General features: G+C 40.5%; 1 protein-coding gene across 1 annotated transcript; it reads left to right on the top strand.

Moving 5' to 3' along the window:
- The first annotated feature begins 9,611 nt into the window (after window positions 1–9,611).
- On the top strand, window positions 9,612–11,952 carry LOC146205191 (CXXC motif containing zinc binding protein-like). The gene has a single exon (XM_084589879.1). It carries the CDS (start codon window positions 9,962–9,964, stop codon window positions 10,442–10,444), a length of 483 nt encoding a protein of 160 aa, XP_084446005.1. The 5' UTR covers window positions 9,612–9,961; the 3' UTR covers window positions 10,445–11,952.
- Window positions 11,953–12,850: the final 898 nt, after the last annotated feature.

The following is a 12,850-nucleotide window of genomic DNA, read 5'->3' on the forward strand; positions in this document are numbered from 1 at the left end:
GCAAATAAAATTCCTTCGATTTTAGTTTCATCAATTTTTAGGCTGTTTATTTGGTAGTTCAAGTAGTTTTTACAGTGCACTAGCCGTTAGCCATTTCAAACATATCAAGTTTATTAGTTGAGCTAAAAAACAAACTTAAGTTGATGCATGAGATCATTTATGTATAAATTAGATTTAAGAACAGCCCAAGAATGCTCTTGTGGAACATAGGTGCAAATCCCTCTAACTGGCTTAAGGAACAAATTTCTAGTTCATCCCAGTTGGATAACAATGGATCCCCAACTGTAATTCAACTGCGATTAACTGGAAATTTGTTCCTTAAACCAGTTAGACCAGTTAAGGTTTTCACCTGGCATAGCAAATTAGAATGATAGCCATTGATGTGAATGTACCGAGTTCAGCCGGTTAGATATGATTGCAAAAGAGCATGGACACTAATCTAATTTATTAAGAGTCACATGGCATAATAAATAAAACAAAAATGCCAAAAGTGAATATGTCAGCCTTAATGTTGTAACCATAGAAGGGCGGATCGACCTGCCCTTTCGAAAGCCATGCCAAGATTTTGATAAAATATTGTGCTTGACTATGTCGAGGTGGCTTAGAATAACCTTTTCAAGGCCCTTGGAAAATATTCTTTCGTCTTTTATATATGACCAAAACTTTTCCTTATTTCATGTCATTTAGAAAACTTCCAGATGAAATAAGCAACTAGAGGTTGAAAATTCTGTAAACATGTAGTGCTAACAAATGTCAACGTCGAAGCTAGTGTACCACAAGAAAGTATGATACACTTACGATTCATCTGTGCGATGGCAAAGAGGGAGTTAAAGTGGCCCCAGTAAAAAAAAAAACAAAAAAAAAAAACAAAACATTGGAACCCCCTGGAATGTCAATTGTACTGATGCACTCAATTTTTTTGCAATTGGAATTTTCCTTTCAAGTAGGCAGCCCAATTGGGCTCAATGGGTTCCAGTTGGAATTCATAGGAACCCACTGGAAAGTCTACTTGGAACACTTGATTCCATTTGAAAATCTCATTCCAGTAGGTTCCAATTTGAGGTCACTTGGATCCTGCAACTACTTGTGCAAAGTAGTCTATAGAGTGCCATCTTTGCATAACTATAGTATTAATCAGATCATATATGTTCCAAATGATTACTCGGTTAAATGAATCTTTACCAACTGGTTAGCCCACTTTATCAAACCCATTGCACACAGTGAGACAATTACCATCTGAGTACAATTGGTCTGGCCAACTGCGCTGGGTGTATCCATGGGAACATTTCCATATTTCACAAAGAAAACAAACACAATATTCAAAATAACAACGATCAGCAGTAAACTTCTGGAAGACACAAAACCGGACGAATTAGTTTGGATATATGACTATCAGTAGCTTAACCTGTAAAACACAATTCTTCCTCTTACTATCGCTGCACCTACAAAATTAAATGAAATAGCTACACTCGAATGGCAAGACTGACCCCAGCATGAGAGTAGGAATTAAGAAGTATGTTTGCTGGGTGTATGGAATCTTGTGTTATATAATGCATCTGTGAAACTGTACAGTATTGCATTTCTTATGCGAGACGTATGCTTGCCTGTACTCCTTGATATCCATCAAGCATGTTTCCATGCAAATTGTAAGTCAGTCTACCTTTTGTCCCATTCGGTATGTTCCGTTGGACCCATTGTATGCAATGAGTGTGACCCATTGTTTATACATACCATTGGCACATCCCTTTGGACCAACTGAGTGCAATTGGTCTCACCCATTAGCTGCAATGGGTTAAGTGTCAAAAAACACCATTGGTTCCAGTTGGAAAATTAAATGGTTACAGTTGAAAATATCCAATTGGTCTTTTTTGACTGAGCTCGTATAATGCAGGCCCTGAAAGCATTGATTCAGGTTGATTAAGTACTAGTACTAGAACCCCTTTATAGTAAAGTCACTCGGACCAGCAAATTTCTTTACTATATCTGCTTATCAGAGCTGCTGATCCTAGTGGTAAAGAGTTTAAAAAGCTTTGCTTTTGCGATTCTATAGGTATATTTTATTTCATGGGAAGTACGTCGACGCAGCCAGACGCACTTCAAATTTTTGTCAAAAATGTATTTACTATAAAAGTGAAAAAATTACAGCTGTCTGCGGAAGACGAACTGGGACTTGAGTTTTCTTTAAATGTAACCGTGAGCTGTTTGCTGTAGCAAGTTCTATGCTCAATTCAGTTCAATTGGCTAGCCATAATTGGTCTGTACATCAGATGTCAGTTTATTTTCAAGATGAAGTTAGCAAGCAGGAGATATATATGGCTTGTTTCTCTTCATTGGTACTTGAAACAACCACAGTACCAACAGTCTTATATTTTAAATAATATTTTCCAAGTGCTGTACTGGAAGCTTCACTTTCAGAAGACTGCAAATATAAATAAAGTAATTGCAGTACTCAAAAGCAGTAGATATTACTGCTTCATGTCTCCTTATTCATAAAATGAATGAATGAATGAATGAATGAATGAATGAATGAATGAATGAATGAATGAATGAATGAATGAATGAACATTATATATTTTACCCTTGACCACAGCAGCTTGCAGTTGGTAATGTTCACGCCATAAACATTTCCACCTGTCTCCCCTCCCCCTCCCCCCCTTTTCGCCCGTGACGGCAAGTGCAAGGCACCACTGTGCCTATAGCTGACACAACAGTGAGTGCTGCTGAGCACTTTCAACTAGTTTTGAATTTCAACCACCTTGCACCATCTGTCCCTTCGACGGACCCTCGACGCCACACGTACCTTAAATTCTGCTCGGAGAATGGTTGTGAGTCAGCGACCGCAGACGAAAAAGCTACCACTCTGTAGCTTGAAAGTGAGTGACTCAGTGCAAAAGCAACATAAACAACGAAATGGCATACAAGGGAGCTTGCAAACAAAGCTAACGAATTGCACGGCAATATGTATATATATATATATAATGGAATAATAATGTTAGTGTACATCAACCATACTCACGACAAAATGCAACTTTAGTTCCCTCAGAGATGGGAAAAGAAATCATTTACCCTGGAAGTATATTTATTTACCAATTAAATGAGGCAATGAGAACTACTTTAGTGCCTGCAGTGTCTTGCATAATTTATTCTCAAGGGTGGCAGAACCAATTTATCAGTGCATCGGGTGAAGATATATTTCTCTTTTGGTTTTAATTTAGCGAGGGACACAAGAAAAGCAGCTGCTGTGGGAGAAGAGAACCTCAGATAATATACTAGTTGGTATTTAGAGAGGACATTAATGCAAATAATCTTATATTTAAGAAGACAAATCTGCTGTTATGAGCTGTATAACTGTCCCCGACAATTAATCTAATTACTTTCTTTTGAAGCATTAGTAACTTATTAATATTAGTGCTTGATGTAGCGGCCCAGACCAAATGGCAATAGTTAAGATAAGATTCAAATATTGTGTTGTAGATTATCAACTTTAGATTTGGAGAAAATTCTGAGACATCTGCAAAGGACACCAACAGACTGTGGCACTCTTTTTATGTAATCTGTTCTGTTCCTTCTGTATGTGCATCAAAAATGATGCCCAACGATTTAAAGCTGTAGATAATTTCTATCTGTTATTAATTTTTAAGGTAAATAAAATGGGCATTGATAAAGTTGCTTTAAAGTTTAAAAGTCAAAAGAGATGTCTTACTATTGACAATTTTAACAAGTCCATTCGATCTTAACCGTGACTGAAGAACAAAGTTTCCTCTTTTTAATAGGTTACTTATATATGGACGAATCAGTAAGAAAAAGCTTTTATCATCAACATACAGAACATATAAAACGCTGCAAAACTACACACGCTGCACCTTCACTTCTTGCCACCGCTGCCTCATGCTTTCTGCTGCACAGTGCTGGGAATGTTCGCCCGTTTCTTCTCCTTAACTATTTCTTGGTACACTTTTACTCTCCTTTACTCTCTGAACGCCGCTTCCTTTCCATGTTTGTAGACAGCTTTTTCCTTTTTTATCCTACGCGCTGCGTGCTTTCCCTCACGGCTCCAGGGCCTTTGTAAAGTAGGCTTCTTCTGAATACTGCTAAGTCTGATGGTAAAGTCACTTAAAAGGGTAGTACGCGGGCGGCGATGTCATATCTTGGGAGTCGTCGCCGCGGCCAGGCCCACTTTACTATAACCGATTTTTACCAAAATTATCTTTACATAAAGGGGGGAAGAAGTACAGCTGTCTATGGAAGATGGACTGGGACTTCAGTTTCACTTTACTATATCCGAGTTTATTACAACGGGGTTCTACTGTAGTTATATGCTGCATCAAGTGGTGAACAAAGCTCAGTGTTTCTAAATGCATCCATGAGTTACCAATTAATACTATCGATATTATCATATACATTCTGTCAGAATCAGTAAAACTGTATGCTGCAGAACATGCATGGTACAGCTAGTGAAGTGAAACTGCAGTTCCATTTTGCCGCCTATAGATAACTTCAGTTTTTTTTTTTTTTTTCATTTGATGTGCATATGTCTATATACAATCCACATAGTAAGTATAAGTATTTAAATAGCGCTGCAACCTGATGGCTCAGTGATTGGGTGCTCGACTGCTCTATTGAAGAATATGGGATCGATTCACGGCTGTGGAGACTGCTTGCAGGTGCCCATGTGCTATGGGATGTCAGTGCACAAGTGGTAAAAATTTATGAAGCCCTCCACTACAGCATGTCGCATAACTTGAGCCGCTCTAGGATGTTAAAGCTCATCCCAGACGAAAAAAAAACACTCATTTACTGCTGGATTATGGAACCGTGTACCGAAATTATCCAACTGGAAAACTGCGATTTCCGGCTGGGAAAAAGCAATTCCAGCTGGACTGACATCTATTTCCTGCTAGATTATGGAACCAGAAATCATGCATGCCCAGCTGGAATTTTGAGATTTCCAGCTGGAAAATTTACACCTCCAGTCAAGCCTCTATCTGGAATATCATTTTTTTTCCAGCTGGAAAATATGGCCGTCCAGCTAGAAATTCAGCTGGAAATGTGCTTTTCCAGCTGAAATGGGTACGTTTGAACAAAGTCTACTAGATGTCTATTTTCATGGGGGATAACCGACCTAGACCTAGTTACTAAGGGCAATTTTAGTACACTCAAATTAATGTGCTTGATATGTGCGCCATCTTAAATGTGTGTCAAATTCAGCTGCCTATGAAAACAGCTTGTATTAAATATATGACGGTACAATGCAGATGTTTTAAACATTAAATATCTCAGTTTCTCTTAGGCATGCAAATGTTCAACACAGCATGCCTCTCCAGGGCATGTAAGTTTCAAGTTACATATCATTAGCATAATCGCATTCACTATACAGCTCGGACAAAGGCATCTATAGTTTTTCTCCAACTAACCCTCTCCAGTGTAAACTGCTTTATCCCTACAAGCTATCTACTTCACCAGCCCACCTGGCTATCTGGGTCCCCTTGTTACATATATCTTTTCCTGGAATTGATTCCTTTACATCTGGATATCTTGCCTTTGAGCTCCTGCTGGTTCACTAATCCACTAGGCTCTCTTCCTACCTTTGCTGCTGTCTTAGATTCAATTTCAAGCCTTTTTGAAGTTTCTATCTCATCAATAGTCACAAGCAAGGTATCATATAGGTATCATATACTCTTGGAGGCATATCGATTACCAGCTGCTAGCCCTGATTTCAGTGGGAATATACTTGCCAGATGCACTACACTAGCATTACAATAAAGGTGCAATTCACAATAGCCCACATTATTATTTTAGATACATGAAAAGATTATCACTTAAAGTCAAGGGGGTGTCATTGTGTCTGAGAACCCTCATCAGTTTTTACGAGAGGTCTGAGACCCCCCGCACTTGAATATATCCGGTGTCCAGCACTGCACGAATATGAAGCAGGTGCATCCGTTTGGCAAAGGCCTTTATATTGCCTCATCGTTGTCGTCAGCCAAAGTATCACTCGGTCGAGACAGGATGACGTCATGGAGGTCTCCACCAATCGCAGAGCACCACCACAGTATGCGCGAATGCGTGGCTTATATGGCCATATGGCAATCAATGACTGTTTACTAATCAATTAATGGCTAACTGCAAATAAATGACTTATTATTTATTTCATTACTAATTACACATTAATGCTAATTCATTCATAATTATTAATTAATGCCACACACCTGGTAAAATCAACCACACAACAGTAAATGTAGAACAACTGCAAAGATACAAGGAGCGCGATCTTGTCACTGCACTGCCAAGCAGAATGCACTGAATAAATGCACTTGCAGAATGTGAAAGAGTAGTCACTCGCTTTACTTGTAGCAGCACTCATCGCTACATGCGCAACAGTCGCGTAGCAGAATGCAGCACTCAGGCTTACGCCTTTCATCACTTTAGTCGCCAAAGTGTCCTCGAATTTTATTCTTTTCAGTGGCAATCAGAGAATGCTTATGATTGTTAGAAAATTTTGCAGCAAGTTTTTGTAAGAATTATTACTTAAATTTAGTAAGAATTAGAATTTTCTAAAACCTGTGATGAAGAAAACAAAAGTTAGTCTTTTACACAGAGGCTGGAACTAATTAAGGTATTTTCACATGCCATCTCTTCGGTTTTGCCGGTTCGCACTGTGTTTTGGTACTAGCTGAGCAAATTGTCAATATGCTCACGCAATATTATTCAGATGATGTACTTGTCACCAGACAAACCAAGCTGGTAGCTCTTACAATATTTTTTGCTAATTTTCATTGCGTTCACTTGAAGTGTAAAAATTATAGCATATATATTGTTTACTTAGTTGATTTTACATTTAACGTGCAATTAAGATTGTACTTTCTATATAAAGTGCTTTAAAGAAATATTGCATATGTTACAAGTGCTGACACTTTGTTGTTTCGCTATAAGCTGCTTTACATCACAGATCATCGATCATGCTGGCAGAGTGCAGGGATCACTTTTTCAGGTGCATGTCATAAAATGATCACAAAAGCCTCCTTAATATATATATATATATATATATATATATATATATATATATATAATTTCTCCCATTTAAATAGAAACATGTGCAAAGGCCGCCAGCCCTTTCTCTCACCCTCTTAGTTCCTCCTCAACAATTGCGCTCAAATTTCTAGTGTCTCTCTGATAGAGCCAGACTTTAAGCACTGAAAGTAAGTCATTCATTTCAAAATTACTTTTACTAAAGTGACTCACTGCTGTTTCTATACTTCATACTATGTACTCCCGGTACGATGCCAAGAAAGCAGTAATGACATGCAGCAAGCCTGTCCCACAGTGATGGATAAGCAAAAAAAGACAGAATTGATAGAACTACATGTTCAAGGCCTCAGACCTGCCCTGTGTCTCCGGATCACAACCATACTCTAAGCAGAAGGCATACATGTAAGGCGTTGAGGGTCCATCGAAGTGACAGATGGTCCAAAATGGTAGAAGGTCAAAACTATTTGAAAGTGTGCAGTAGCACTCACTGTTGCATGCAGTGGCGCCTGGTTACACTTGCCATCACGGGCAAACAAGGGGTTTGGGGGAAGAGACAGGCGGAAATGTTCACGGCGTGTTTGACCACGACTGTTTTTGTTGCCATTGTCTTATATTTTTAATAGCCTGTTCTGTAGGAAAAGGGGAGGAAATAGTCTTACTGGATAGAATTTGGCAGGAAGATGAAAGAATGTGCTCTAGTGTTTGGAGAGGTTTTGTTCACAAGCTTTAGTTAGTTTATATACAGATGAAATCCAGACAGTAATTAATGAGAAGGAATTTGCTCTGCGGAAGTAATTGTAATGTTATTACTTTTTGGGAGCAGTATTTAGCAATTTCATTATATTTTTAAGGCTTAGCAAGTAATTGGTAATGTAATTTAATTGCTTTTGAACAGTAACTTTGCCAAGTGTGCTGCCAATTTACCCCAGGATAAAAGACACCAAGTGTCTATTAGGAATGAAATAGATTAAGACATGCCAGCTAGATTTGTGAATGTAATCAGGTAGCTCAAATGGTTTCTCTACTTCTGATTGGCACTTACTTCGAAACATTCAATTGGAAGGCCCTGTTGAACATTCAATAAAAAAATGTTACAACTTAAACTGCTGTGTAGTTTGCATAATTTCTATAACCACATAAGTTGTGATTAAACGAAGTAACTCTGACTCCTGAAGATCTGCCACTGAATGCAAGAGGAGGGTCCAATGTGCGAGGCTAAACCCCAACAAAGAAAAGATCGTGTCAACTCTTCGGGTATATATAGTGTTCCTATGGTCTATGTGTCATATGAATGCATGCTTGCCTGTCGCCCGCTTGGAGCTGCCATTTCAAGTCAGTGCCAGCAAAATAAGCATTAAAACTGGAAGCCTTAGCTGAACTGCCTAATTGGAATGTTCAATTTATTCAAAGTGGTGCTTCGAGTCTGTGCCAAAAGCATATTTAGAAATTTTGCAATTGCAAACCTCAATTGACAATCATAATTTTTTTTCTTGACTGGGCAAGTGTCTCGATGAAAAACATACCATACTGCCCATATCGCAACTTTCACATAATAACAAGTCAAAAGACGATGCCACTGCACTGACTTGAACAAATCTCTGAAAGATGGAAACTATAGAAGTATGGGCAGGGAGGCTCCACGAAAACTGCTGAGTTAATTCAGATACAGGGCACACTCAGTACAACTGAACCTTCCAAAAACAGGAGTTTGCATTATGTACCGTTTTTTCTGACTTACAGATTGATCAGCCACACTGCTGAGCCATAATGCAAACCCAGTTCGCGGTCATACATATACAAGTTTCATATAAGTACCAAAGGCAACCAAAGCAACCTCGAATATTCACCAGCTGTTGCTGCCTGCAGTTTCTTTCTGACAAGCGATACTAACCGGCCATACAGCCTGTATTTCCTGTCTCTATCAGATACATTAAACACTGAATTATTAATTGCGAACGCGTAGCCTAGCTGACCGCAAAAAGGAATTCGGAGGTAAATAAATGCAATGCCATAACGTACAGCCTTAGAGCTATGGAACAGAACACTGCACCAACTGCGTATTTGAAGGCGGAATACCTTCGGCAGAACAACGAGATAAGCAGCCCACGGGGAGCCTAATTCCCTTGCGTCGAATGAAGCGCACAATGCACAGCCGAACCCGAAGCCCAGAGCGAAGCTAGAAATTGCACTACACGAGAAAAACTTCGTCTGCAACTGTACGTCACAATCAAGCGCGTCCAAACTCCGCGCTTGATTGTAGCAACCAAGCGCGGATTTCTCAAATCCTTCTTGCTAACCCAGAGATTAGCAAGGAGATTAGCAAGGACTATTTGATATATGAGTACGCGAAACGCTTCGACTGAAATAGGCATGGAAATAACCCATGAGTACAAGTGCGCGACCAACGCGCCAACGCCATGCCAACGCCGCCGATACACATAAGTTAAAATTATTAAGAAAATGAACAATAACTTATTTTAAGCCACAATTTTAAGTTATAAATTAGTATTATAAAGGTTTCACTTGCTGTTGCGCACATTTTTTCTTTTGCTTAGTTTATGATGACGTAGAGTGACGTATTTTGTGCGTGGCAGCAGTATTTTACTGGTGCCACGGTGCGTGTCATCAGTCTCCGCCTAATTATTTCTAATCTTGCAGGTGCCGCCACAGTCTTGTAGCTTTTAAAAGTGGTAAGGTCTTGAAGTCGAGTTTATAGTTACAATAAGGTTGAACCTAGTAATTTGGTTCAACGACCATGTCTTAAAGCGCGTGCTCTCGAAAGTGATCAGCTTAATCAGCCAATGTGGAACAGTGCAAGCTGCAAGCCATCGGTGTTTGATATTTTTTGAACAAGGGCACTGTTCAAACGTTCTCTGCCACGAGGCCCGAGGCTAGTCTATCTGAGTCTATTGTCAAGGGTCCATGGTCAGAAATGGTCAAGATTGGATTACAGCTACGTGCCAACCTGGAGAACATTACAGGTTTCACGCCGAGTCGTGACTGTGTATGGCGCCTGAAGTTAAAATGCATGAATTGTGGAGAAGAAACGACTTCTTGGCAGACGGTCGAGGCCGCCGACGAAACTGCTATGAAGGGGAGTCGTGGAGGGGCCAACTTGGTCCTGAAGTGCAAGCTGTGCAGCAGGGAAAATAGCATTGACATCCTGAATGACAAGTTACAGACCTACAGCGCAGATAATGCATCCAGCTTTGCTACCGTTGCCGTATTCGAGTGCCGTGGAGCTGAACCAGTTGCGTTCGATGCCAGAGATGGCTTCAGCGCTGAAGCAACGGGAAGCGGAACTGTGTTTGACGACGTCAAGTTCGAGGACAATCAGTGGGCTGATTATGATGAGAAAGGGAAACAAGCTGTTGGAATCTACGACCTGGAGTTCTGTTTTACGAAGATTAAGTGACAAGTTTGCCTCTGCTCGCGGTGATTGTCTTGTCTAGTCCCTTGGTGCCGAGCAAGGAGCACGGGCGGTGAGCCAAGAGACACATCCGAGTTCACATCTGAAAGAAACGTTGTATTGTTTTGTGTCCTTTTGTTTGTTTGTTTGTTTGTTTGTTCCTTTTTTCAGAACGGTAACTGCTGTCTTGACTCTCTGCCTACTAGGAGATTGTCAGAAGTGGTGTACTGCTTTAAAAACGAAAGTGTGTTGTTGTATGTTCATTAAAGCATTTTTCTTCTTTTTTTTACTGCTACTGCATTTCTCACTGACATGCAGATACTTCATTGCCATTGTACTCTTTATTCTTCACATAGCAAATGTGGCGGCCATGCTTGATTTGCAGCTTGATCTTTGTGTAAAAATAGTTACAATGCAGCATCACCAAATATTTAAACATGCCCACGTAGAGCACCTCTTTGCATGTTTGTAATCAGTGAAAGAATGACCAGATATTCACAGGAAGTGAGGAAAAATACTAGGGGAAATTATAAGTGTTGATCATATATTTAAGTGGGCCCTACCATATATCAAGGATCTTGTTTCAGCTTGGTCATTGAAGCTCATCATTGCAATAGCTCAGCCAGCATTTACATGACAATCTGTGTGAAGGAAAGTGGAAGAGGGAGGGAGACGTACCAATGCCTTGAAGTGCCAGAAGAGTACGGTCTGTCTGCCTATCTGCAGCTGGCATAGAAATGTGTTCAGGGAAGAAGCTGTTAAAAGGCATGCCAGGAAAAACTGTACATATGAAGATAAGTGCATAGAAATGTGTTCAGGGAAGAAGCTGTTGAAAGGCATGCCAGGAAAAACTGTACATATGAGGATAAGTTTGTACTCAAAAGTTTTGCCGTAGAATCAATCCATTGTGCAGCAAAGGAGTTGTCTGCAGAATGTGCACGTGCCTTCAAATCAACACTGGCACAGCCGTTCTATGTGCAGTGTTCAGGGTGGTGCCATACCATTTTGCTTCTCATTCAGCATCCATCTGCTGGTCAAGGTGAAGGCTAGTTTGCAATAAGGATTCGAACCAATGACATATATTGTATACCATTAATTGTACAAATAAGTGCCAGTGTCTACAGAGGAGCGAGACAGATACTGTACCTTCCTTTCCTCAAAAACCAACTAAAGAAAAAGATATGAAAAAAATTGTAGAATGAAAAGGCAGTGTTAAAGAACTATAATGTTTACTCTAAAGGCAAAGCTTGAATTTCCCTCTAATTTTTAAGCAGCACAAACCCTACCTAGCTTCTAGTACCACAGTAGTAGCCTGTACTTGACCGTAACTTTTTTCCAGTGGAGTGAAAGCTGCAAGTGCACTGCTTCAGTGCATTCATGAGCTGGTCACACAGGTCTGGGATCCATTGCCTTGTTCGCAGGGGAATAGCCAGAGGAGTTGTTTCGGTGTTGGAACATGCCACCAAAATTTTTAGATTGCTGCATTCACCTGCTTCAGGATTTTTTTTTTTTTTAACCAGCAATGTACAACGTCGTCCTAAAAATATTTCTGGCTGTGCCACTACTTGTTTGCATAACTCCCACTTCATTGTGAGCAAACTCTAGGCGTGAAAGTTTTTGAGGGGCTGAGGCTAAATCTGATGCTTTATTGCTCTCAGTATTAGCACTTTTCAAGCACCCCAAGGCCACCCTTACCCACATTCTTTTATCCTGCCCGGCGTCTCCTCCCCCCGCCTGGCCGGTGCCTCTACGAACCTGGGAGGACTGGGAGACCTCACTGTGGTCAGCAGACCCGGCCAGGCAGATCGTCATCAGCCGGGCCACATACGTCATGGATCAACATCACATGAACGTTTAGATCACGAGGGGTCGTGCGGAGACCCAGGAGGCTTACGTGTCTCGAATTCTTCGCATAATAAAGTTTTTCCTCCTCCTCAAGTGGCACAAGGCCCTTTCACACAACGAAGATGCCCCTGCTTGAAGTAGACAGTCCTTAGCCAGCAAGAGTTGTAGCCAGGAGAGACATTTCAAGTGCACTCCTAGATGCCTGCTGGTAAAATAAATTCCTCCAAAATCTTCTGCCATCATAATGCCACAATTTTACATTTAAAAGAAATTGCTTCAGTGCAAGAGGAAGCTTCAAATTAAGGCAGCTTTTCTTTTTTCACCTGTGCCAGCAAACAATGCTCTCCTAAGTTGCCTTACAGACTTCTGCAAGGGACACTGCCCAGCCTTGTCAATGGGGGTTAATATTCATCATTAGCTGGCTAGCACACATACTAGTACTTAGTAGGGATCCAGGAGGCGGTGGGCACACCTCATTCTCCTGACCATAGCTGTTGCTGGCAAAAATGAACACTGTGCTTAGAGAGGCTGGTTCACTTTGTAGAGGAACCATGTGCCCCTTTAGAG

The sequence above is a fragment of the Amblyomma maculatum genome, chromosome 1 (assembly GCF_055883805.1).
Source record: "Amblyomma maculatum isolate TAMU_Amacu chromosome 1, ASM5588380v1, whole genome shotgun sequence".
In the NCBI taxonomy this organism is placed as follows: domain Eukaryota; kingdom Metazoa; phylum Arthropoda; class Arachnida; order Ixodida; family Ixodidae; genus Amblyomma; species Amblyomma maculatum.